Below are 26,972 nucleotides of genomic sequence, written 5' to 3' on the forward strand. Positions count from 1 at the left end.
AACATTATTTATTATAGGATAATATTCAATCCACTTTACATGCATGTTTTTGAAATCTGAGGTTTGTAAGTGTGGTCAGTTCTAGTGATGATCAATTGGGTCTTGGTATGGTGTTTAGAATCCAGTGTCAAGTCTTTTATGGTGTTCTGAGTTTTAAAATAATCTAGGCTAGCTTTAGAATAATCTTGGATAAGTATAATGTACCGTCCATGTTATTGTACTATTAGATAGTGTGATGATCTAATGGGACTATTTTGAGGTTAAAGTGTGATCTTACGTCAGATAAAATGTTTTGCGTTTTTGTTGGTCACTCTTCAGTGCTTTGAATTGAAAATTGTAATTAAGGCTTCTAATTTTAGTATGCCATGCTATCTAGTAATGACATATTTTGGGATTAATTAAAGATTTTAGTATGCCATGCTATCTAGTAATGATATCTTTTGGGATTAATTAAGATTTTAGTATTTGGATAGAATTTTCTTTTCTCAGCATCTGTTTAAGTGCTTTGAGGTCAATATTAGATCTTAAATGTTGTTTTATGGGATTTCTTTTTTATGCATGAAACTTTTGAGATATTCAAAGTCTGTTTTACTTATGGATTCTATGTTATCTTTTTTTTTGCAGCTCGAAGGAGAGACCCACTCTCGGGTATGTTTCTGTAGATTTCTTGTTTCCACTCGGTTTTTAGCTGTAGAGGATACCATTTAGTTCCTACTCATGCTTTTAGCCTCATCACCTGGAGCACTTCTAACTCCCTTATAATTTGTTTTTTCAATTAGCTAAAATCAGTTCAGCACCCTTCCCCTCGGGAAAAGGAAATGAAACTTGCATAAGATTTTGAGGTGTCAAAATGCTTGGAATTTTCTCAAGTTCTACTGGATGTTTTTAATTAACTGCAACTCTAGAAACTTCTCCTTTGGACACCGCCTTAATATGTTTTATGTTTCGATATAATGACACAGTTTTGTTTGGTGAAAAATCTTCGTATAATTTAATTCCCTTGTTAGACTTCAAGAAGCAATTTCCATTCCAAAGGATTAGGTTCCAGTTTAATGGATGACCTTAAAGACCGACTTTACTGTTAACAATGAAACGGTGTTATATAGATCATTGTTTACGGACGGTGGTACCCACATTATAGCAATTCGTTTGGGCCAATTAGATTGAAATGTCACATTGGTCCACTTTGAATAATATGTAAACTGTAGATAGGAGTGACTATATTAATGTTTTTTGCTTGTTCTTTATATGTTTTCGTTCTTCAAATTAGGTAATGATTTGCTGTGTTTTTTTTCCTGTATATTTAGTGGCACGCGGATCAAGACCCTCAAACGAATATAGCAGCTCCTCTGGACCCTGCCGCATTTGCAGATGCAGTGGTCCAGATATATCTGGATAATGCTGGTGATTTGGTGAGTTCCTATTATTCTGATTTTAATTGATATAACTATTTTTAAGGTCTAGTGTATGACATGAGCATATGCTTGCCATTATTGTCTTTGGGTGGTTTTAAAACACATTTTGTAATTCAGTAGTTATCGTATGTTTGACCAAGGGTATTCTATATACAGGAACTTACAGCCAAGAGCATCGAATCTGCAGACCTTAACTTTTCAAGATACGGTGACACCTTTTTCGAGGTAGGCATTTTCGTACACTTATAATGACCTCTCATGTCTTTGATTGAATAAATTATTCTCTGAATGTTTTGTGTTATCATTTTCTTGGAAATTGTATCCCTTAGTAGAAAATCATAAGGTCAGACACTGATTATTTCTGGAAAACATAAAGTTTATAAATAGAAAAAGTAATTAAGAAAATCAGGTGTAAGAGCTCTCTATATGAGCACTGTAGATATGTCATCTCTTTGAGATATCTACAAAAACAGTCAAGTATCTTTTCTTGTCCTTTTATATAGAAGCTCTTTGTAGTCCTGATTATGTAATCCTACCTACTTGCTAGGTCAAGTAAGAGGTACATTTACAGAGTAGAAAAGACTCTGAAGTATTTATTTGATCTCATATTAGCACAGGGGACATGTTGTTCTCTTATCTTGCCATTTTATTCAAGGGCTGATGGTTTCTTATTGTTATTGTGGTAGTAGGGTCTAATGGTTTTGAAACTGCAGGTGGTTTTCATAGGAGGCCGAACACAGCCCTGGCACAACAAAATCTGATGAGGGGAGCGACATACCTATTCTGTCATAGATTGTGAGCCAACACGTGAAGCTATTTTGCCTTCTGTTCTTTACCTACAGAAGATCTTGCGCAGGAGGCCTTTCCTCATAAAGAATCTCGAAAATGTTATGCGACGATTCCTGCAGTCATTGGAGCTTTTGAAGAGAATGAAAGAAAGAAGCTTGCTATTTTCACAGCCCTTACATTCTCCCGTGGTTGTCCGGACTTCCCCGGAGACGTTATGCAGCCGCCACTCAAGGATAATCTTGTGGGAAAGGGGCTAGTGCTTACATTCATAACAGACTTCTTCAAGGAGTACCGATTGATAACAAGTGTTGATGATTTGATTACACTCCTGAAGCGGGGTAAGATGGAGGACAATCTCCTTGATTTTTTTCCTTCCGCAAAGCGCTCTCCTGAAGGTTTCTCTGAGCATTTCACGTGAGTGTTCCTTTCAAAGATTAAAGCATATCTTTGTTTTCGTAGTGCATTTCGAATACCATTTATATGCCTAAAATGATGAAATTAGGGAATAGCCAATATAAGTTTATGGAGTAATTTATTCATGTGATGCCGTGAGTGGTATTGGATTTCTTGAAGTTGTAATTGTGCTTTATGTTGCGTAATGTCTATTTCTATTCACAAGCAAGGAAGGCCCCGGTTGGTCGTCAATACAATGAGAAGAAAATATTTGAGATCAAACTCAAGGAAATGAAATCTGCATTGACCACCCGGATAGCGTGAGGAGACCCGACATATCCAAGTCATTGACACCGTGGAAGCAACGTGTTAAGGACGCTTAAGCCGCCGCCGACGCCGAGGTCGTGACGCATTCTATGGGATGTAATTATGGATGCCGCTCGGTGGTCGGGAAAAATCAGCAGCAAAATGCCAATGCTTTTGCATTCGCCATGCCAGTTTGTGCTTTACCATTTCATTAGTTTTTGTTGCACCATTTTATTGATTTCTAAATTTTAGTTGGTGTTTTACATATTTTTCTTGTTGTTCTTTTGGCGGATTGCCGCATATAAAGTTAATATAGAAATTAGCCATTTGGTGTTATCCTTGGCCACTCAGAGTCCGGGCATAACACAACAATAGCTTCAATGGGACAAAACCTCATTTCCTTCACAAATGTAGTTGAAATGTAAAAATAAATTTTGTTGTCCGGACGCCCGGTGTCACAATAACAACGCCACGGTGTTGGAGCATGGTCATGCCCTTTGCATTTATATCCGTAAAACTTCAATACAGTTTTACTATATGGTCGCATGGTAGTATACTACACTTGGATGGAAACTATAAGTAAAGATTACTTTCAATTGGGGCTATAATAGTATCTTCTTTGGAGATGTTGGAGAGGTTTTATTTTTGTTTCCCGATTTTTGGGTTTGGTAGGTTCAGGAAATAACAAAATACTAATGTGTTGTTAAAATTATTTTAAAGTGTTTCATATATGTTTATGACTTGGGAGTAATAAATTTGTAAATAATATTAATATATTTGATTATCTGTACTACTTATTTCCCTATATTTTTCCTGTGTACTTGGTAAAGCACCATCAGACCACACATCCCGCAATTATTTTTTCATTTTGCTCCTGCTATGTTTCACTGAAAAAAAAATAAAAGAAAAGAAAAAATCTTGAGGATCGTAACCGATTCGTGTCCTTGAATACGATGATATTATGTCCCTCCTACCTGAAACACTTTAAACTTTTAAAGGTCATGGATGTAAGCAGAGGTCTTACTTGTTGTTTCTGCAACATGACCATAAAGACCAGATACTGTGTTGAGTGATTTGAGTAAGCACTCAAACACTTCAAACTTATAAAGCTCATGGTCTGATGGATGTATGCAGTGGCTCTACTACTCGTCTCTGCAATATGACCATAAGACCAGATACTGCATTGAGTCAGCATTCAGACAAAGGAGAATTTTTGGATCCCTAGTTGACTCAACTATATTTGTGAACAACTTTATATTATATGCCCCTCTCATTTCAGTGCCTCAGCCTTTCAAAGGTGTTCTGTGGTGATCATTTCCTGATCCACCTTCTCCACATAGGTTCTTAACTTCATGCATCAAGTATGAGAAACTTCTTGACAACCATGCTATTTTGGACAGGTGAAAACATGGGCGAAACTTCTGAATATCTATTGTACCAGTGGCAAGTTGGAGCTAGAACTGATGTACAAAGTACAGATCCAGTGTTATGAGGATGCCAAACTAATGAAGCTATTCCCAGAAATTGTGAGATCTCTCTATGATCAGGACGTGCTTGCAGAAGATACTGTTCTCCTCTGGTTTCAGTAAAGGAACTAACTCAAAGGGCAGGTATGCATATTTCGTATCTCATATAGTCTGCTTTCTTTTATAAATTACTTAGTATGCCGGTAGTGGTGAGTATGTTTTAGAGAGTCAATGCTTCATTTCACTTCTTGGCACTGCAGGCAAACCTTTGTCAAGGCTTTGGAACCATTTGTGAACTGGCTAGAAGAAGCTGAAGAGGAAGAATAAGTAAAGATTGTGTAACAGATTCATGATCTACGATCTAATGATATTGTTAATGTCTACTTTGAATTATTGAAAATTTCGTAGTATCTTGTCACTGGTGTGCTATTGATGATGATGATGATGATGAAAACCGGTTATCATATTCAATAAATTTCAGTTTTTATACTCTCAACATATACTGAGTGGTGTAACACAAGTAATGCTCTTACAGACGCACACAAGTAATGGATGATTTATTGGTGTCTGTGTCAGTTTTTTACCAGGCTATACTGAAGGCTGTTGCTAAAATAGTTGTTGAGAAATGTTGAAAGCTGCTTCCAGCATGTTTACAAAATATTAGTGGTATTTGATTTGCCAATGTGACTAGGGAGTTTTATTCTTGTAGAATCCCATTGTGATGCTTTCCCGCAGGAAGAAATGTCTACGGTTTTCTACATTGAAACGAAACGTTTTTATGTAATTCTCGTTCAAAACACAATGCTCCAAAAAAAAAAAGAATGCTTTAAAAAAAAAAATGTAATGCAAAAAGAAAACACGAATTCAAACTCCCCACCTCTAATACATATACGATCCTTGGCCTTGTAAATTTTGTAAGGAGGTGTGTTGCGTCTTTTTATTTTGCAAAAACGTTTGCTCTGAAGCAACAAAAAACAGTGTATTGCTGTATTAGTGTATTGTGAGTTTGGTTAATCACTTTATATAATTAGATAAACCACATCCATTAGTGGTGTGCTAGTACTTCTTCCTCAGGTGTTCTTACAAGTTACTTTGTTTCAGTTTCTGGACCCCCATTCAGCATATTGAGATTATGATGATGATTTATATCCATTCAATATTCATCATGGGCAACGTACTTGCACTACAGATCTAACTGCAAATTTATGTTTCTTTTGATATCTTCTTTCATTTCTATTATATCCCAGAATCTCTATCTCCTATACATTTTGTCATCCTTAGTTATGAACTTGTGATAGAGGTCTGAGCACCGGCCATCTCGATGAATTGGCAAATTGATGAACACGAAACTCGATGACCTGATTTCTTCAAACTGTATAAACTATGGGTGCCCCCCTGAATTTGGGCGAAACAATATCTTCACAAAGCTGCCGTCAGTCTCCTACGAATTGAATCAGGACATGAACTTTTGTTGATACTGCAAAACATAATGATTCGTACATCATAAGGTGCTTCACAACATCATTGGCTCTTACTATCCAACCAAATTGGTTGCTTATATGTGCTTTAACCACTTAAATTTGCTGAAGCACCCCTAACACTCAGAAACATAATTAAGGCATCGACATAACAAGCTTACCTTAAGAGAAGATCCCCACAAGATGCTGTCTTCTCCGCAATCCAATCTGGAACCAGTTCTTTCATTAACTTCAACTGCTCTTCCAGTTCAGCTGCAAATCCATATAAGACCCTCTTAGTTAATATCAACCTACAAAATTAGTTGGATGAACCAGGAAACTGTTAGGACTGTAATCTACAAGACCTTACCTCTATCAACTATATCCAAGTGACTTCTAATAAGCTTGTGCATAAGCTCTTCCTTTGTCATAATACTACCCTTATTGGACTGGAACATGAGATGGATCATGTTAAACAGCTTTGGCAGGCAAGCAATCATCTGTCTCCGCCTTTTTGCTTGAGAAATGGCTATATCATGTTCCTTCATTGCCTTTTTCTCTTTCTCCATTATCTAAAAAGAGGGACAGCTATAAGAAATGCAGAACAAGGAATGGTGGTTCTATCACATTTAAGAGGAAAGCACATCTCTTAAACATTTGTGTGTATTGGGGGTGGGTGGTACTAAGGTGAAGATACATCAAGCTAAATTGATGTATGAAACTCAATTGACCAAATGATTTCATATAAAATACGACAATCAATATAGGGGAAGGAGAGTTACGTGAAGAACATACTGAATTAGAACCCGCGCCTCTGGAAGTAATCTCATAATATATGCATTGTTTGGTGACTCCGTCTCATTTACCTCAACCTCAGCTTTTGCATTCTTTACAGGAGTAGGAAACATCAGAGGGCGCCTCACTAACTTTTTTGGTGAGGGAGAGCAAACATCATCTGGGGCAGTGTGGCATCTCTTCGGTGTCTGCAAGACAGGTGTAGTGGTCATCATCCTTGCAGGAGTAGATACTACCTTGGCAGGTGTCTCTTCAGAGGGATTGATTTCTTTTAGCAGATAGTCTTTATCTTTTATGTGATTGGTTTCCTCATCATCAGGTTCCACAGGACTTTGAGGGGGTAAATTAACAGAAGAAACTTCTAGCAACGATATGTTTTTGATGGTTCGTAGCTTGGAAGATTGAGTTGCCACACTTGAACGGGCTTCTTCAGAATGAGATAAATGTTTGCGAGTAGTTGATAGCATTCCGGTTTTCTCTGATTCAGGAAAAGAAGACTTCTGCGAAAACCGGGTCTTGAAAGACCGAGATAAGTGGGATGCTGCTACAGTACTTTGCTGGGGAGTGGAATTAGATGATGAATGAACAGGTACTGGGGACTTGCAGTTCTCTTTCAAAGTCCAAAGGCTGTTCTGCATTCTTGTATTAAATGGCTCTGGAAGTTCTCCCATCGGGATTTCTCTTTCCTGATGATAGCAAAACAAGATATAGGTTATTTCAGAACTGCAATCACTAAAAAGAAGATTCCAATCCAGAATCAAATCCCTATAACAATGGTTATCGACTCTATGTTGTCCACTACTATAGCTAACTAACACGAGTAACAACAAAACAATTGACAGGAAGAATTGCATGGCACTCAGTATACGGATGCGATTAAAGACTAAGCCACTCTCTACCTAAATCCCAAACTGAATTCTATAAAACGTGTCAACCCTCTATATACAGATCACTGTAAGTCCCAGCTAGAAGTGAGCTACAATCATGGCGAGGGACCAAAGAAAATCCTTCCATGTCATTTCCAGGAAAATTAAAGACTAAGGTAGACGAAAACATGATTCATAAATAATCCTATTTGTCAATATTATGCACCAAATCATTAAATGGAAGCAACACCAAACCTTAACCAAATAGTACAAGTAGTTCGTACAAAGTTTTTAGATTAAAGAAAACAATAAACACACTTTGTCTAAATAACAATACAAGATCTCGAATAACATCAAATTTGAGAGCAGCATTGGAGACCTAAAACCACATTCTTCCATCTAGCTTCTATGTTCCAATAGCATCAAACAAGCAATAACACGACAACAATGCTTCTCTTAGAAATATAACAATGCTTTTACTCAAACACAAATAACTTATAAACAATATGGTAAATAATTACCTCGGGCTGGTTTTTCACAAACTCCAAAAGCCGAGTTCTGAACACTTTGCTCAAGTTAGAATATCCACTTCCTATTTTCCCTTTCCCATCACATTCCACCGCATCAATCAGCAACATAACCTCAATATCAGACTTGGTACAACACGTACGCTCATCAACCACATTAACCCTCTTCAATTCAATAGCCTCAGGTAAGACATACTTCATTTGTGCTAAATGTTCATAACTAAACCTCCTAAAACACAGTCAAAATTTACTCTATGCCCATGCCCATAAAAAATCACAAAAAAAAAACCCCAAATAAAATACCTGTCTGATAACGATTCAACCCCGGGGCAAATGTTAGTGAAGTTCCTCAATGTCCCCTTCAGCTTTAACAACCGATACGTCGATTGCATATCATCAAAGAATTTAGCTAGTGACTCAAACCTGTAAAGAATCAAATACTTAGCTAAAAAAATTACCCAGGCATTAATTTTAACCAAATCACTAAAAAAAAACAGCAAAAAAGATCAAAACTTTACTTTTCAGGAAGTTTGATTAAAACTCTGGGCGTCTTCTTCTTCCCAAATTTACGTTCTTTCTCAGCTGATGGTGTAATGGATTCAGTCAAATTGAGAGGTGTGCTTGATTCATTGAGCTTTGCAGCTGCTTTTTTCACTTGATTTAGTGTAAAAGCAAAGCTTTTGGTTTTCTCTTTCCCTGGGGTTTTTGGATCTAACGGTTGGATTTCATTGGATGGAGATGGTGATGAATTCGAGGTAGATCGTATGATCTTCTTTGATTTGAAGGGTGTGAAGGGTGATGATGGAGGGAGGTTGTTATTCATGTTTTGAGGATTGGTATGGAAAGATGAAATAGTTTTTTAGTGTGTCAAGAGTGAAGAAGCTATTTATAGGGTAGAGTGATAAATGGCGGGAGGGAACGGTGCTTTTTGGCGGGAAAGCTGATGTGGCATTCCACGTGTCATATTGCCAAATCAGATTTTACTACGATTAATGTCACACGTGGTTGAGATTTTTCCGAATTGAGATCACACGTGTGATTCTGATAGGAAAAGATGGTGATTACTATGTGTACAACTCAAAAAGTATATATGTTTATTCCATGCTTATATATGCGATCATGGAAAGATATTCTAACATGCTAATCTAAATGTTTAAACAAAATATATATTACATAAATGTAAACATAACATGCATTTATACTATATGTCTTACAATTTAAAATATGAAAAACTTAGAATCTGTAAACGTCCTGCAATTCCGCTAAAAAAATAAGCGTTCGATTGAGCTCACATGTACTTAGTGAAATCTGATTATACTGATGAAAACCGAATAAGGAGTGAGACATAACCTCATATTTCTAGAGTCCTTAGAAGTTTTTACAAGTCCTTTTCCAAGTTTGGGTCCGAAATACCTGTTTGTGTAAAAATACTCAAATGAGCACTTCATGCACTTTGCAGCAAACAAACGGAAACGGAAATAAAAAATGAAATAGATGTAGGGTTTAGAGATTTTGGGGATGGGTGGGTTCCCTGTTGAGTTAATATAGGTGTTTAGGGATGTTCCTTTAGTCCTTAGGCGTTGCAGCAACGCCATTTGATGTTGGCTCTTTTGATAGTTTAATGTATTTGTGACACGAATTCTCAAAAGGTACTAATATTCAAATTTCACTTTACTCACGCGTAACGCGTGTATAATTAGAGTAAGGAATTCGTTCAAATTTTAGGACTAGATCAATTATCACAATTGAAATTTTACCCTTAGAAAACCATGTGAAAAAAGTTTTTTTTTAATGATATATTTCTACTTCCTAAGACGACTTACTAAACAAGTTATTATAAATTAATTTTGTTTCTTAAATAAAAGAGATAGAAAGATAGGAGAGAATTAATCTTACTTATGCAAAATTAGTTTTTCTACATTGAAACGAAACGTTTTTATGTAATTCTCATTCAAAACATAATAGCGGCGCTACATCAATAGGCTCCCTAGGTGGAATCACTTGAACCGAGCAAGACATGACGGTTAAGATGGACGGGACCTGCCCAAATCCAAAAGCAAAAGAATGCTTTAAAAAAAAGTAAAGCAAAAAGAAAACACGTTTTAAATACGATCCTTGGCCCTGTAAATTTTGTAAGGAGCAATTTTATTTGTGTTGCCCGTCTTTTTATTTTGCAAAAATGTTTGCTCTGTGTAACCAAAACAGAAATGGATGAATCAATCGCTCGTCATTATTATTTTAGCTTATGAAAATTAATCACAGGCATTATTGAAGAAGATTGACCCTTGTTTGATTTCTTACGTTCATAGACAAGAAAACGACGTGGCTTAGGGATGTCCATCTTGCCCCGAAACCCGAAACTCGCCCAAAACCCAAACAAAAAACCTGCACCGAACCCAACAAAACCCGAACCCATACCAAAATACATAGGATAGGGTTTGGTCACACTCTCTAAACCCGAGCCCGACCCGATAATTTAGCCCTAAACCCGTTAAAATGGTTAAAAAACCCGAAACCGAACTCCAAATTCAGTTTCAATTGCATACTACTAATCTTATATAAAAAGAATGAGTTAGATAAATATTTTAATTATGATCTCATTCATGTTTACAATAATGATTTATTTAATATATTGTATTATGAAAAAAATTTATGTCGAATTTCTAATTTTTTCAGTAATTGCATGTGATTATGTGTCTATATATAGTTCATTCCGAGTCCATTTACTTTCAAGTTCATTAAGAAGTTTTATTTTGTTGGAAAGATTGGTAAATAGCCAAAGAAGGAATAAAACGTAGATATATATTTCAAAAAATGTTTCTTATTATCTTATTTCTAAGCTAAAAAGAAAATGAAAACACAAATAGTATCGGGCCTTTTCATGGGCCGAATAAAATAGATCTAGGCTCAAAAGAAGATGAATTGGGGAAGAAGAAAAGAAAAAGATTTTGTTTTCTCTCTCTAAAATACTAAAATTAGGGTTTGTCTCAAAACTAAGGAAGCCAAAGAAAAAAAAATCATGGCGGGTTTGCATTATTTAGATTCACAACGTGAATCACACCCAGAACTAGCTGAATGGTACACTGAGTTAGCTGATTTGTATGAAAGGAAGCTATGGCATCAACTCACTCTTAAGCTTGATCAGTTCATCTCACTCCCCATCTTTCAGGTATACATACACACACACATCACTCATTTGATTGATTTAACTTCAATATTTTACATAAAGAACCGTTCTTTTTTTATCTATACTCATTATAATAGGTTGGGAATGCTTTGATTGATCTTTATAACAACTTCATTACGGAATTTGAGACTAAGATCAACCCGCTTAAGCTTTCGCATTTTGCTGTCAAAGTGTCTCGCCAGTTTCCTGAAAGATTAGAAGCTATTAGTTTTCTTCAAGTTGTTATTGAAAAGCTTCAAGATACAAAGGAACTGCGAATTCAGGAGCCAATATTGTATTCCAAGTTGCAGATAGCTGCGTTTCGACTTGAGAAAGGGGACCAAAAAGAATGCAAAAACTTATTGGATGATGGGAAGACTACCCTTGATAGCATGACTGATATTGATCCATCTGTTTATGCAAGTTACTACTGGGTTTCGTCTCAATACTATAAATGTCGTCGAGAATTTTCTGAATTCTATAGGAGTGCACTTCTTTATTTGGCGTACACGTCAGTGGATTCTCTTTCAGAAACATTTAAGCTGGTATGGTTTTCTCTGTTGAAATAAATGCCCTTATTACCTCATTGATGCTTTCATTGTTTAAGCAGTGATCTTGGGTACTTATATCTGGAGTTTTATTGATTTTGTTTAATTTTCATATTGCAGGACTTGGCATTTGATTTATCTCTTTCTGCTTTACTGGGAGATAACGTGTATAACTTTGCCGAACTGCTTTCACATCCCATCGTAAGATTTTTTTTTTTTGTCTTTAGTCTTTGAATATTTATGTGTTTTGATGGGTATGTATGTAGAGTTTATTGGATTTGTGAACATCGTATTATTTTTATCAATTTGTAAAAACTTAAGCTTAAGATTGTGAAGTTAGTAATTTTCTCTTTCCTTTCCTTTCCTTTCGGTATGATTGGAAGTTAGATAATCACTTTGGATGCACTTGTGTTGGTATCTTGAGTTACGGAAGCCATCACACTGAATTTTACCGACCCAAAAAAAATTTACGTATGTCACTAAAATTTATATGTAGTGTAACCATCCTAGAGAGATATCATTGAACTGGCATGAGTGCACCTAACTTGTAAAATCAATGCGACTGATATATATTTCTCAATGGTACATGCATGTGACACGTTAACCACACATGATTGTGGTTTTCACTTGATGAGCACAAAAATCTTGTCAATTCCCCGAAGCTCTAATAGGACCTGTCTGGTACTCTTGTGTACCTTCAATGTACATGCAAAATGGTTGTGGTTAGTAGAACAAACTAAACCAAAATCTATAACCAGTTGATCTTACTTAACCCTGGAAGGTTCTTATTTGGCTACTACAAATACCTCTGGTGGAATTATCTGCTGTTTCATGTTCTCTTCATTTGCATATTGTACTCAATAACTGTAGGGCACTAACTATTTTTATTTGTTCTCTTTTGGAAACTAAAGATCAAAAGTCTACTCGGAACTAAGGTGGAGTGGATCTACTATATCCTCCAGGCATTCAATGCTGGCGATTTAGTGCGTTATCAGGAACTCTGTCAAGTTCACAGAGCTGCACTGATTTCTCAGCCAGCATTAGTAGAAAACGAGAAGAAGCTATTAGAAAAGATAAACATTCTTTGTCTGATGGAGATAATTTTTAGGTAATTTCTATGTAGCAGTTCTATTTGGTTATTTATTGTGCTCCTATTTGGTAAAAAACTGGTGAATCTGATCCTGGATTTCCTTGTTGCAGCCGACCCTCTGAGGACCGAACTATTCCATTAAGTGTCATTGCTGAGCACACTAAGCTGTCTATTGAGGAAGTGGAATTTCTTCTCATGAGGAGCCTTTCTGTAAGTGATTTTTCTTCTTTTGAGTTCCTCGTTATGACTGTGTGCCTTAGCTTGGTTAGGTATCCCAGGAAACTCATTTAATTCTGGTCTGATCACGAATATGAACCCGTGTCAGCGTGTTAAAGTATCATACGCTTTTCATCTTTAGATTTCAACCTCTGTGCTATCTCGTCATGTTCTGTGGTTTTGGTTGGGGACCCAACTTTACCTAAACTATTTGGTTGTGGTGCCTGGAAAGGTATCCTTTATGGCTCAGTCTTCAACCGATGATTTCATGTCAGACATTAGAGGGAAAGAGTAGTATCTTTTATTCCTTTATTTTCCCTTGTTGGTGGGAAAGGGGACCCAACTTTACCTAAACTATTTGGTTGCGGTGCCTGGAAAGGTATCCTTTCTGGCTCAGTCTTCAACCATGATTTCATGTCAGACATTGGAGGGAAAGAGTAGTATATTTTATTCCTTTCTTTTCCCTTGTTGGTGGGAAGGGGGAGGCTAGGCCTAAACTTTTGTTTTTATTTACTGGCTCAGGTAGGTACATGGCATTGGAGGAAAGAGTCTCTAAATATTAGGATTGTCTCTATTGGGTGGCTGTGTGATTATTTTTTCCTAACCCGTGATAGGTTCTGGTTTCTCTTAAAAGGTTTCACAGTGCTTCTAATTTTACCACCACCCCTATTGCCTTTCTTATTACATGAAGTATCTGCCTCGTGTAGTGAATTTGTATACACGCCTTGTTCAGTACCATCATAAATCTTAACCTAGTTGCTATGTTTAGTTGATTAATCCTACATCCGTTCTTCCTGGAGATATCTTTTACAGTAACTTATTTTGTGCCAAATTACATGGACACACCATATTCTAAAAATAATCCATGTCAGATATGTGTCTGTGTTGGATGCGGTACACACATATTGTATGCGATATACCTGACACTTCATACCCGTATCGGATACAGATACACGTACCCGTGTCAAAGTAACTTAGATTTTGTGATGGCATTCATAGAAAATAAATCAAATTTGAATGAACCTGCTGAATGGTGGGGTTCAGAAAGGGTTTCAACTGCATATTACTTCTGTTTACAAAATTAGTAGAGAAGGCAACACTGCATATATATGGTCGGTCATGAACGTCGGGAAGCATGAAATAAGATTTCTGATTTGTTTGACTGGAACTAATTGCATGTATAAATTGATTGACATTGAGGGTCCTTGGTCATTAATGAAGATGGAAATGTATATTAGCTTAGCGATACTGAAGTGATCTACTTTTAACCCATTGATTGTCTTCTTTGGTGTATTGTTACGTTTAGTAATGATTCATTTTGTTTGTCTTTGCAATAGTATAGATTCTTTGTTATGAGTTATTAATTGTGAAAATGATGTGGAATAATAGCTAAATGCTGCATAACTCGTCGCAGGTTCATCTCATTGAGGGCATAATTGATCAAGTAGATGGAACTGTTCATATCTCTTGGGTGCAGCCAAGGGTTCTTGGGATACCCCAGATCAAATCCTTGCGTGATAAGCTGGACAATTGGCTGGATAAAGTACACAATACTGTGTTGTCTGTTGAGGCGGAGACACCTGATTTAGTGGCAGCATGAGTTTATTTTTCTGTTGGTGTTGATTTAGTGGCAGCATGGATTTCTTTTTCTGTTGGCTTCTTTTCTCTGTTCTGTAACAGTCTACTGCTACCTGAAAATACAAGGAAAAACTGAAGGAAAAGAATTTTGAGACCCTTGATGATATAAGGGCTTTATTTCTCGTTAATTCTGCTCAAATGTTTTCAGAAGCACAGCATCTTTGCTGTGAGGTTTGTATTTCATTTCCTCTAGTTTTGAGATTCAGATGGAAAATGAGATTTGCCTTCGACTGCATGAGCCGAGGTTTATTTCATGCAAGTTTAATGGGCTTTAAATGTTTGGTTGCCAAAAATAAAGGGAAATTGAGGTTTATGCTCTTGACATGGTCATGCACTCATGCCCCAATACTTGAAATAATCAAGTCAAAATAGTTCTAGAATACTGCTGCAACTTGCAACACGAGCTAATACTAAATTATCCATGTTGTGTTTACTATACGATTTTATTTTTATTTTTTATAGAAGCATCACACAGGCTAATACTTAAAATTATTCACGCTGTGCTTTTTTTTATAACAAGTAATTTAAGATATGGGATATTTTCCTCTGGATCTTTAGCTTACAGTACTAGTTTTGGGACTCTCTCTACCTAGGGCGCTGGAATTGCCCCAAAAGCTGAGTTGCTGTACATGGGACATTGCCAACTCTATAACTGGGTATAGAGATCAATCTTTGTACCACACACACATCTCGTATCTCAGCACACACACACACATTTTGGATTCGGATCAACGGCGAGATAACACGGTTACCAAGTCCCATTGTATCAGCACAATGATGAAAACGTTGAGAAATATATGATTGTATGATTTTGTATCACACATTATCACCCATATCTATTTTTTAAAAAGAAAATTGCTGTCACCAATGTTACTGATTAATTATTTGGAGTACCACGTTAAACAATACAAAAATTTCCAACCCCAAATGTAATCAAAGCTACTCCATTGACTTTGTCTCAGCTACCCTTCTCACCATCTGTCATCACTTCCCTCCCAATTCCCAAACACAAAACAAGTCCAAGTCTCAAACTCTCAATACAAACTCTCAAACTCTCAATACAAAGAAACAATAGGAGAGTGGTTAAAAAGGGTGATAAAAAAAAAAGTGTTTTGGAAAGAAAGAAACTAAAAAGAGTAATAATAAAATTCGGGAATCCCAAAAATAATATATGTCGGGAATCAGGATTGGCTTCCCTATATTAAGCATACTTTCCACCACCACTAAAACTTTAACACCTTCTCTCCACCACCACCACCACCACCACCACCACCACCACCACCACAACCTTGCACCTGTCTCTCTTTCCTGCTCTCGTCCCGGCGTTGGTTTTCATAATACTAAGTTGTATTCAGCCACGACTAAAACGGAGATGGGTGAAGTTACGGATTCTGCCATGGACGCTGTTCAGAAACGTCTCATGTTTGAAGACGAGTTACTTCTTTTCTCAATACCTTTCATTTTTTTATTTTATAATTGGGATATAAATTGATGGCATTATTGTTTTTGTGTTTTTTTTTGGTAAAGATTTGTTTTTTATTACTGTTCATATGCATTTTGCCATGGAAGACTGGATCAAATCAAATTATTATTGCTATATTACGTGTTTAATTATTTGATTTGATCTCATATTATTGACTTTTCATTTGCTTCTTTCTTACGCCTCAGAAAACTCAATGATATACTCATTCAATCTTAATCCTTGAATCTATGACTATGGTTATGCTTCTTATGTATGTACTAGTTTGAAATCGATTTTTTTTGCAGATGTATTCTGGTGGATGAGCATGATAATGTCGTTGGACATGATTCCAAATATAACTGTAAGTGTGTTATTGCAGACTACTTTTAACTGTTTCTGTACTTAAGTTACACAGCCCTCTGTATTGTGTCCCTAATATCAAAACTCTGGCTACTTTCTAGCCAGAAACCCTCAGTACACAATTTACTCATAGATGGGATTAATGCGCAAAGAGGAGAAATCCCGAAAGGTTACATACTAATAAAGCAACCATATGGATGCAATCCTGCTGCCTTTGGAGAGATAAAATTGAAACCCAAAAAAGATTTAGATTTGCAAGGGAGCAGACATGTGAAGGATGACTTTAGATGCTCTGATTTAGTTCTCTTTACTTCACACAAAGCATGATATCATATGAGACTTCTTTGGCCATCAACCACATCACCCTGAGTTAATGGTCTTACTGCATGTAGTCTTCGATAGTTAAGCAGTCCAAAAAAGATAAGGAAAAGGCCTGCAGTCATACCAGAATGATCAACCACAATGGGATTACAAATGGTTTTTATGGGTGACAATAAAATATATTGGACACGCTTAAGTGCTTGTTACTTTGTTAGTATTGCTTACAAGCCTGAAGGCGTTTGTGTTTGTGTCGAAAATCTGATTTGTTCTGCATGTAATCAGTCATGAATATGTTCCTCTTGACAAGTCTGTTACACTGGATCTCTCTTGACTAATTGAATGGTGCAAGTCCAGAAGCTCTTTGATGGGTATATTAAGGTCAATTATAGGACATATATTACTTAGCAGTGGTTGCATTAGTATGGATGGTTGGAGGTGGATCGTTTTCTTTATTGTAACTCTTCCATTGTTTTTCAGGCCATTTGATGGAAAAGATTGAAGCAGATAATCTGCTGCATCGAGCCTTCAGTGTTTTTCTGTTCAACTCAAAGTATGAGTTGCTTCTTCAGGTATGTAAATCTGGGAAATATATTTTTTGTACTTTTGTTGGGATACCCATCTTTCCTCAATGTTTTGAGATTTATAGTGTATGGATGAGTTGCCATGAGTTTCTTTTCTAGTATTGACATCATATACACCTGTTTGACAGCAAAGGTCTGCAACTAAAGTAACATTTCCATTGGTATGGACAAACACCTGTTGCAGCCATCCACTTTATCGTGATTCTGAGCTTATAGAGGAGAACTATCTTGGTATTTATCTGTCTAATATGGAGTACTTCTTAGTTGTTTTGTCCCTTTTGCAGTATATGATTTTCCATTTTACTTGCACAGGGGTAAGGAATGCTGCACAAAGGAAGCTGTTTGATGAACTGGGTATTCCTGCAGAAGATGTGCCAGTTGATGAATTCATTCCACTTGGACGCATTTTGTACAAGGCACCATCTGATGGCAAGTGGGGGGAGCATGAATGTAATTAAGCTAACTCGATTGTTCTCAGTATCCAGTTTCTTACATTTTATTTACTATATGTACTTTTTCTTTCTGCTATTTTGACTTTAGAATTCATGCTTAAATCGCAGTGGATTATCTGCTCTTCATGGTCCGTGATGTTAAATTCCAACCCAATCCTGATGAAGTTGTGGATGTTAAGTACGTGAACCGCGAGCAGCTGAAAGAATTACTGAGAAAAGCAGATGCAGGTGAGGAGGGACTGAAACTATCTCCTTGGTTTAAACTGGTGGTGGAGAATTTCTTGTTCAAGTGGTGGGACCATGTAGAAAAGGGAACACTCAAGGAAGCTGCTGACATGAAAACTATTCACAAATTGACTTGAGGCCTGCCATGCTTGGGACTTGGGTGGCATTTGAGTTGTGTTGTACCAGTAGAATTTTGCTTCAATAAGTTGGCTGGGTTGAGCATTTCCTTTGAGGTCTGCTCAAATCTTTTATTTTCATCAGGTTTTGAGGATTGAATGCATCTCTGTTTGAATGTAACGTACGTAATAAATCTGACATTTGTATTTTGGATTTGAATCAAGGTTTTCACTTTTCAATGGCATTACAATATTTAGGGATAAATCACATGTTATAGGATGTCTCTAATATATTATGCGCTCCAGTGTGAAGTTGTAGCAATGCTTTGTTTTTAGAACAGTCGAAAAATGAAAAAACTGTGTTTGGACGCCATTAACAGACTTCCTTAGGGAATATTTGGTTGGAGCTGCATTGTCTAATAATCAATTTCCAAAAGGTTCACAATGTGCTTTACAAACAAAATATTACCCTATTATCAAAATATTACCCTGTTCTAATATTTGTATGTTTTGGGAGTGGCTCTGGAGTGACTCTAATGGGAGTGGCTCTATCCCTCCCCTTATATATATATATATATATTACCCAACGTGTAAGAACTGCAAAGAACATTGAGGTACCAATGAGGTATTAGCAGTAGCCATTAAGTCCCAATTCTGCGCTGTGTGTTTTTGTTTTTTTAACGGAAGTACAGAACTTCAGTTATGCGTTATGCATTGAGAAAGATAGGATCTGTGGTAGACCAGACCTCGGACTACCTATTCTCACGAGAACTAGGCTTGAATGCTTGATTTTATCCTAAAATAAGTGTTACATTCATATCCAGATTCCAGAACTATTATAAATAGCTGCAGTTGAACCTTGAGTTACTCTCATAGCACAAGGCATTACTGTACTGTAGTCTCCGAGTTAGATATGGCCAAGTTTTATTTCACCAATTTCTTCTTGTGCTTTGCTCTTATTGTCACATTCAGGTTTGTTTATTTTTATTCATGCTACCATATTGTAACTTATATGATCGCGTATAGATCTTAGTGTCTTACACTCTTACTATACTGTATGCTAAGTTGTAATTTCTTTCTCTCAAGGAGAGGTTTGCTGACATTAGGTACACCTGCACGGTGCACCCCGACTAGTAAACTTCTACAAGATATTGAAATTACACTGTTATCGGTCTGCCAAGTGATAGGCAGCTCCATTGATTTTTATGTATTTTTAGTTTTTGTTTACTAATAAATTTTGACGATGAAACCATGAAAGCACTCGGGGCATCGCCAACGAATTTACAGCCGGAGACGAAGGAAAAAGAATTCAGTTGTAAATTTTCTTTTTTCTCATTGATTATGATTCCTGCAGCTGCAGCCACCAATAGATTGAAGCCAATGGCTGACCACAACCGTAGCAAGCGATCATAATCCTCACTATTGCGTCAAAGCACTGTGGAACGGGAATTGTTGTAACGATAAATGCGCAGACACTTGTGACAAGATGTTCATTGGAATTGGAAAATGCATCTACAATGATAGAGATATTATTGAGTGTCAATGTGCTTCAGACTTCTGTTGAGTTGTAACTTGTAACTCATCACTGCATGCTCTTTAGACTAGTTGAAACTGGCAACCATAATAAAAGTTATAACGCGCCTATTCTGAACATAAATTCTTGCTTGATTTTATTGCACTTGTAATCGTAATCCTATTTTCAAATGTTCAATTTCCAGCTTATTCTCAACATATTTACATATCCATTCTTTTATCTACCCCTTAGTTCTTCACTAAGATGCATGTTCTACCCTGGTTAACCATACTCAAATACCAAGCTAATCACTTTATATAAACAGTTTACTGTTAGTTGCGTTAAGTTCGTTCAAAAATTAGACCAAGTTTTTTTTAAAGATTTAGTTATGCCGTGTGCAAGCTATCAGCAGCCTCACGTTTGCACGAAAGTACTGTGGAACGGGAACTGTTGTCACGATAAATGTGTGAGGGAATGTATGAGCAGGCGGAGTGCATCTACAAATGCTAGAGATATCATGTTGAGACTGAACTCATCAATGTCTACCGTGTGGGCAGAATGTGCTAAAAAAGTCTAAATACACTTAATAAAGAAATCATGTTGTTTCCTTTCCAACCATAGTATAATTGGCCCGCTATGGCGCTATTGTGATCTTCTGAGAATCACATAGTTAATAAAAATGTCAGACATCATACTAGTTTAACTTGGACATTTCTGAATGATGTAACTTTCAGCAAACATTCGAGTAGTTCCACTGCTCATGTAGAGGAAATGTCAATCAGACGTTTTCTGGAAATGAAACCGACAACAGGCACCAATCACATTCTTCTCCTTGTATTAAGGAATCTGTAGTTGCAGGTCATGTCCTCAGCAAAGCTTTCTGCCTCTAACTTGTACAATCTACAAAATGGAGAAGCGTGCTTGAAAAATATGAGCTGGCCTTAAACCATTAGCATGGAAACCACTAAAAACCACACAAACGATAACAAAATGAACTGAATCTCGAACAAGCAAATATTATGTATAAGCAATAACAACTCAGGATAAGATATGTATGAAGTGATGGATTTCTTATGCAGAATAAGCAAACAGTCGTAAAGAAATGGACAATGAAACATTTGAAATAATTAAACCTAAGAATGATAAACCTCAAATCCAGGGTGAACCTGGACGCAACTCTGAAACTGCTTTAAAAATGTATCTCTCGAGACTAAACACTTTGGGTGTTTCAACTCAATAAAGAACCTATAGCTCTTGCATAGAATCATGCTTCTAGCATAAGTTTTAGAGAGTTATTCTTAAAGTCACTATGTTTGGATAGTTCATCTTTATGAATTATGATACGAAAATATCAAGACATTCCATAACAAAATCTATAGTCAGTTGTTCTGCTCTAAATAATTTCGGTGCAAAGTTGAGTTCATATATCTAATCATTGGTCTTCCAAAATCCAACGCTGTATTGGAGTTGGAGTTCTAAACCCGTATCAGTGTACATGCAAAACTTGTAAATATATGCAACGTAATGAAAGTTTCTTCTAGGTTACTGAAAGATAGTAATAACATTGTAAAAAAAAAATCCTAATTTAACCAAAAAAAAAAAGAACCAAAAGTTAACCATTTGCATTCTTCCCAATTTACAATTTAGCATGAAGTGCGCGAAATAAAACAAACACTTTAAGGATACAAAGAAGGATACAGATGCAGAAAGATATTCCTGAAGCCTGAATTACTTCTTACTGCACAGTTGTGTCAACAAAGAAAGTCAAGGACACAGCCTCATAAAAGTAAATTAGCACAGAATGAGAGGGACATCAAAATACTTACCGAACAATGGAAGATTTTAAGACTTCTCATGAGGCTTATGATAACACCCTTCCTCAGTGTACCTTGTTCTCTGTGTTTCATCCATACACTTTTCATTATTCAGGTTATACAACTTTTCTTGTCTGACATACTTGCTGCCAGAAGATCTATCCTCGAAGGCATCCTCATAGGTACTATCTGATACTGAAGGATCATATCTGTCTTCAAACATAGAATGTGCAACAGATTCTGATCTACGACTCCCATATCTTCTACCCCTTAATTGATCTTTACTTTCTGACATCTGATCATACTCACTGTCATCAGTGGGAGGATCTGAAACAGAAGAGATGTGTCTGTTATCACGATAGTAGGACCTGTGAGAAGCAACAGAGTCATGTTTCCCATACTTGGTTCTAGCCCTTTCTATCTCATTTTTATCCCTCCGATGCTTATGTTTTTCATATGACCGTCCACGACTTCGGTCTCTTTCTGGACTTCTGGATCTATACTCTTTATCATGTTTTTCTTTCCTACTACTTCTCTTATGACCCTCAAGAGATTCACGGGGCCCATGAGATTTTCGTCTTTGCCTCTCATGTGAATTCTTAGTGTCTAAGTGATTTTCAAAAGGAGAACCCTCCAATTTGATAGACTCGTTTCTATGCTTAGATTGCAACAGTTTCCAGTTACCATGTGATTGCCCTCGACTTGGTTCGGGTGAATCACCTAAGTTTCTCTTTAGCTTATCATCTGTTGTCACATCATTAACAGAGACAGATCTAGGTGGGAAAACCCCACTCTCTGCAGAACCTTTCACAAAACACCCAATACCACCTGCTTCCTTAATTTCGTCCATGTGCTCCTCAATTATGTCCCGCAGTACCTTCATGAAATAGACAAGAAAAGGAACAACTACAAGTGTTAGGTACTTAAAGCATACATTTCAAACAAAGAACTTATTCCATGAAGAATTTCAGGAGCTCAACAAAAGAAGCCTTTATCTACCTCAGTTTTTGATCTCTTCACTTTCTTGCCACGATATGACATTCTTCGGCGTTTGTAGTCCCTTTCCTCAGCCAAAAACTCTTCTCTTGTCTTTGACTTATTTGAATCCTTAAAAAATTAATTAAAACAGAAATGTCAAACGGCAATATAATAACCACAAATCATTGATGCTGTTTTTTTTGGAGGGGGGGGATCACGTTCTGTAATCCATATGCAACAGCCACATCAGTTATTAAATCCTAACACAATCAAGTGGAAATACACTTAGCTAAGTCGGATACTATGCCAATGCATTTGTCCATTCCTCTTATTTGAAACATCATAAAATTAATGTACTACTAATGTGAAAGAGAATACTTTAAACTAGACTTCCCAATATAGGAATAAGGACTTAAACAGTTCGCCACATTTTCGTTTTTGTAATGCGTCTATAAAGAATAAACTATATCCACGTTCAGTATGCAACAGCCACCAAACACAGTCAACTGGAAATACACTTAGATAAGTCAGAAACCAAGTAAATGCATTTGTCCAATTCTCTCATCTGACACGTCAAATGATTTGTACAACTAGTAAAAAAAACTACTTTAAACTAGACTTCCCTATATAAGAATAAGGATTCAAACAGCTCGCCGCACTTTCATTTTGTAATGCATCAATGAACTCAACCCATCCTCCAACCCCCTCCCTAGTCTCATGAGTCAATGTCAAAGAACTTCCAGTTTCCCTTCCTTTCCATTTATATGACATCACTGGACAAAGGGCATGGCTCTATTGGGCCTCAATGGATGAGGTAATTAACTAAACTCTTCTTAACTAAATAAAAGAAGGCTACTAAGGTCATAAAGAAAATAGCCATGTACTTCGGTATTACAAAACCCTAACACTTTTTCCAATTTTGGATAATAAGATGTCCTGTTGTTATTCTACAGATTCAAAGACCATCATGGTAAAACAAGACCAGTACAACTAAAAAACATACCTGATTACGTGATCGATGCCAAAGAAGTCCATCATGCTCAACAATAGGTCTATAGTTAGAGCGTTTTCTCCTCTCCTCGTCAGCTCTTGTTGTCACATAAGAATGTTCAGCTAGTCTACAATGTAAAGGAACACTGTAAGATTAATTAAAACTTCGAACTAAAAGATCAGTTTGTTGCCTAAAGAAGGATGTAAAGACTACAAAAAATAAATGACTTCTTCGTGCAAATGTTAAAAGGTCCTCTCGCAAGAATGAGGTGACCATCTAATCTAATATACACAGAAAAATTGACAGACATATTGATTAGTGCCAAATGAAACATACAGCTGTGACTTGGAAATTGACTGGGCATCACGTAACCCCTTGATTTTTTCCTCAAGCAGCGATCGCTCATGCAACGCAGCAATTGCTGCTGCAATCTGTGATACAAAAACTAATCCATGACTTGTGTTTTCAGTACTAAGCCTTTCACATTCCTCAGGTAGTTCTTCAACTTTGACATTCCCAACCACTTTGTCACTAGAGAACTCGGAATCCATTTCAGTAATAGTGTCGCATAACTTTCCACATCCTTCTTTCGAAGCACTGATTCCTATCTTTTCCTTCTCTGAAGAAAACAACAATACACTAGATGCAGCATTCAATACACAATGTTTTAGCATGTTAATAGCAAAGAACCTCCCGTTTGCTTCTCCATACAATACAGAAAGTTGAGATGCTAACCAATTCATAGCTTCAACTAGGACTGGACAGTTAAAACTTAAAGACCTCACATTCCCCTCTTTAACATCTTTGTTCGACATTGACTCATTTAACCAATGTGCTTCCACTGCAACCGCTTTCAAACAAAGCCTCAAAAGCAAACATATATGATCCCTCATAGGCACATCAATAACAACCCCATAAAAAGGCGAGTTTGAAATCACCCATTTCAACAAATCACTATCCTTAACCATTTGTAAACACGAAACCACTCTAAGCACCGAAAATCCATACAAACTAGGAAAACCATTCCACCTCTCAACTTCACTTCTCAAAGCTAAGAAATCCGAAGGAAGTATAATGCCCAAGCATTGATTCGAAACACATTTACTTATCCTAACATCACTACTAACTACAAAATTAGCACAGTGTATTGACAAAACACTAGGAAGTGTAAAAGTCCTCTTACTAGTAGTTTCAACCTCAGAAGAAGAAGAACAATAAACACCTGGGCAATCTTTATAAAAGAAATTCAATCCAAAATCACCATACCCATCGATCGAAAAGCACAAATCACCATCCCCTTCACTCAAACACTGAATAAAAAGATCATCTTTACGCAATTCGTCTTGGGACTTAATCGAATTCGGGTAATGCAAAGAGTCCAAAAGAGTGAAATCAATCGAATTCTGGCATTGAAGGGTGTGTGGGAATAAGTATTGAGGTGGCATTCGATGGTTAGAATTGAATGGGCAAGGAATGAAGTCGTCTTTTTGTTGTTCATTTGATAAATTGAGAAGATTGGTTGTAGAGTTTAAGGTTGTTTCTGCTATATCAATCAAGTTTTTGAGATTGGAGAGTGTGGTTCGAATGGAAGAGTGTGGGTTTTGAGGAGGAAGGAAAGTGAAATTTTGATTCATGGGTGGAGGAGTTTTCAGGTTTTAGCTCAAAGTTTTGATCTTTTTGGTACAATTTGTCATAATAAACTGTTTGTGCATGGGTTTATATATGCTCGTGTGCCAAATTCAGAATAAGACCTTTAAAAAAACACATGACAAGGTATGAATATAAGAACTTGGATGGAAGACATACTCAAATGGAGTTGTAGCAGAATTGAGGATTTGGCACATAAAGGGATCATGGCATGTACTACTATCAGTACTATGCATGCAATATGGGAAACAAGAAACAAGATAAAGTTTGAAGAGGATAATGCAGCCAGGGCAAGAGGTGGAACAATGAGAAGAAGCATGGAACAAGGCAGTAAATGCATGTTGGCATTTACTAAAGAAAGGGAATACATCATGCATCTTCAACCCTTCAAAATATTAACAACTTAATATACAAATTAATTAATTGTAGTTCTTTTCTACCAATTACCAAACTATACAAATCTTTTGTCTTGTAAGTGTCTTGTTGACTTTAATTAAATCCGAAAGCATAGTGTAGATACATTATGTCCTTAAGACAGATTTTCCACCTCACGGTGTTTGAAGGTTGATGGGAAACCTGCCTCCCAAGATAAACGGATTTTCTTCTATGTAAAGCTAAGACTTCAATTCTATAAATCAACGAACACAACATAAGTATTTGACTAAGAACAAAGGGAGAAGAAAAGATCATAACTCGCGTGTGATCCGGGTGTATTTTTCTTCAAATTCATCCACTATTTATAGGTGAGTGGTGCCTCTTCAAACAAACAACACAAATAACTTTGGAAAAAGTAAGCAACTTTTTGAAAAGTCACATGTTTCGAAAAGACACCATTTTCGGCAGATAAAGCATCATTTCAACCGCTGGCCTATATTTCGAAAGGTCACACCTTTTCTAAGATGATGATCATTTGAAACCAAAGGCATATTTCGAAAGGTCGCACCTTTTTCGCATAATGCAATCAAGCGAACAAGTGCATCATTTTGAAAAGGTTTTTCTCACATGTACTGTTTCAAGAAAAAACCCATTTCATCTCAAGTGGGGTAACTTGGGAGACAAACTACTCATTCATATTTTAATGGATTTGTGCAAATTCATTTTTTTTTCTAACATATAGCTGATCTATTTCCTATTACTAGATAACTACTAAGCAGTGGGGCGTGAGCGGAGAGTGGAGAAGAGAAAGGGAGAGATCGGTTTGTGGGTGGGGAGAGAGAGATAGTTAGGGTTTGGTTGAAAGGGAGGGAAGGAAGGAGAGATAGGTGAGGACAGACAGATAGAAACTAACCAACTTAGTTTTTGTCCGCATAACCCTCCTTTCTGCCCAGATCGTTCGCTCCGCTTACTTGATTACTTATGAGACTCCGCACGTACTTGTTAAGTTCGATGCTGATTTTGACAGGAACAGTAGATGGGCTGAAGCAAGTGTAATAGCATGGGATAAGGAAGGTCAACCACTAGGGGCAGGAGCTAGGAGGTTTAAAGCTAGGGATGCGAAGAACCAGAGATGGTTGCTGCATAAGTTGTGGCTATTTTGGTACTAGAATGGGCATAGAAGAGTATTTGTTTAAAGGTGACAACAAATCAGTCATCAGTGCTGCTCTGGAAGGCCGGAGTAGTACTTTGTCATTGGCAATTAGTAGCAATCAGGAACTCTATCCTTAAGCTTACTTGCTAGTAGATTTAAGTTCAGTAGTTTCATTGGACTAACAAGATTTTTTTTTTGTAGTGGATAATCCACGAAAAAAATAAAATGATGATGTTTTTTTTTAGTTTTTTCGTAGTATATACTCTACGAATAAAAGAAAATGTTGTTGTCGTTATTGATATTTTTTTATTT

At 36.7% G+C, this 26,972-nt stretch overlaps 4 protein-coding genes and 1 pseudogene across 8 annotated transcripts; 3 read left to right on the forward strand and 2 right to left on the reverse strand.

Annotated features, from left to right (window-relative positions):
- Positions 1-209: 209 nt before the first annotated feature.
- On the forward strand, positions 210-4,856 carry LOC147473846 (uncharacterized; annotated as a pseudogene). Its single transcript, XR_015210278.1, has 8 exons — positions 210-217; positions 583-648; positions 1,308-1,412; positions 1,572-1,640; positions 2,129-2,618; positions 2,828-3,094; positions 4,304-4,513; positions 4,630-4,856. The product of XR_015210278.1 is annotated as an uncharacterized LOC147473846 (transcript).
- Positions 4,857-5,561: 705 nt separating this feature from the next.
- On the reverse strand, positions 5,562-8,894 carry LOC147473847 (CDT1-like protein a, chloroplastic). The gene is made up of 7 exons (XM_086586999.1): positions 8,533-8,894; positions 8,318-8,437; positions 8,009-8,243; positions 6,618-7,307; positions 6,197-6,398; positions 6,009-6,099; positions 5,562-5,846 (listed from the first exon to the last, which is right to left on the reverse strand). The coding sequence occupies exons 1-7, from the start codon at positions 8,835-8,837 to the stop codon at positions 5,789-5,791; spliced, it is 1,701 nt and encodes a 566-aa protein (XP_086443125.1). The 5' UTR covers positions 8,838-8,894; the 3' UTR covers positions 5,562-5,788.
- Positions 8,895-10,885: 1,991 nt separating this feature from the next.
- On the forward strand, positions 10,886-14,907 carry LOC147473848 (26S proteasome non-ATPase regulatory subunit 13 homolog B-like). Its single transcript, XM_086586981.1, has 6 exons — positions 10,886-11,183; positions 11,279-11,725; positions 11,849-11,929; positions 12,640-12,836; positions 12,929-13,028; positions 14,449-14,907. The coding sequence occupies exons 1-6, from the start codon at positions 11,034-11,036 to the stop codon at positions 14,632-14,634; spliced, it is 1,161 nt and encodes a 386-aa protein (XP_086443107.1). The 5' UTR covers positions 10,886-11,033; the 3' UTR covers positions 14,635-14,907.
- A 593-nt stretch (positions 14,908-15,500) lies between these two features.
- Positions 15,501-18,454, forward strand: LOC147473849 (isopentenyl-diphosphate Delta-isomerase I). The gene is made up of 6 exons (XM_086586982.1): positions 15,501-16,106; positions 16,440-16,495; positions 17,293-17,384; positions 17,525-17,627; positions 17,709-17,846; positions 17,957-18,454. The coding sequence occupies exons 1-6, from the start codon at positions 15,844-15,846 to the stop codon at positions 18,208-18,210; spliced, it is 906 nt and encodes a 301-aa protein (XP_086443108.1). The 5' UTR covers positions 15,501-15,843; the 3' UTR covers positions 18,211-18,454.
- A 1,809-nt stretch (positions 18,455-20,263) lies between these two features.
- On the reverse strand, positions 20,264-25,513 carry LOC147473850 (U11/U12 small nuclear ribonucleoprotein). Of its 4 annotated transcripts, none has more exons than XM_086587004.1 (5): positions 23,822-25,513; positions 23,498-23,612; positions 22,516-22,623; positions 21,529-22,393; positions 20,264-21,440 (listed from the first exon to the last, which is right to left on the reverse strand). In XM_086587004.1, exons 1-4 carry the CDS (start codon positions 25,117-25,119, stop codon positions 21,545-21,547), a joined length of 2,370 nt encoding a protein of 789 aa, XP_086443130.1. In that variant the 5' UTR covers positions 25,120-25,513; the 3' UTR covers positions 20,264-21,440; positions 21,529-21,544. The 4 variants fall into 4 exon arrangements, with proteins under 4 accessions (XP_086443130.1, XP_086443131.1, XP_086443129.1 ...); XM_086587005.1 differs by having other exon boundaries at positions 20,264-20,602; positions 23,822-25,373; XM_086587003.1 differs by having other exon boundaries at positions 20,264-20,602; positions 23,498-23,630; positions 23,822-25,245.
- Between the last annotated feature and the right edge of the window lie 1,459 nt (positions 25,514-26,972).

Source organism: Coptis chinensis, unplaced genomic scaffold, assembly GCF_015680905.1.
Source record: "Coptis chinensis isolate HL-2020 unplaced genomic scaffold, ASM1568090v1 utg1761_pilon_pilon, whole genome shotgun sequence".
Lineage (NCBI taxonomy): Eukaryota > Viridiplantae > Streptophyta > Magnoliopsida > Ranunculales > Ranunculaceae > Coptis > Coptis chinensis.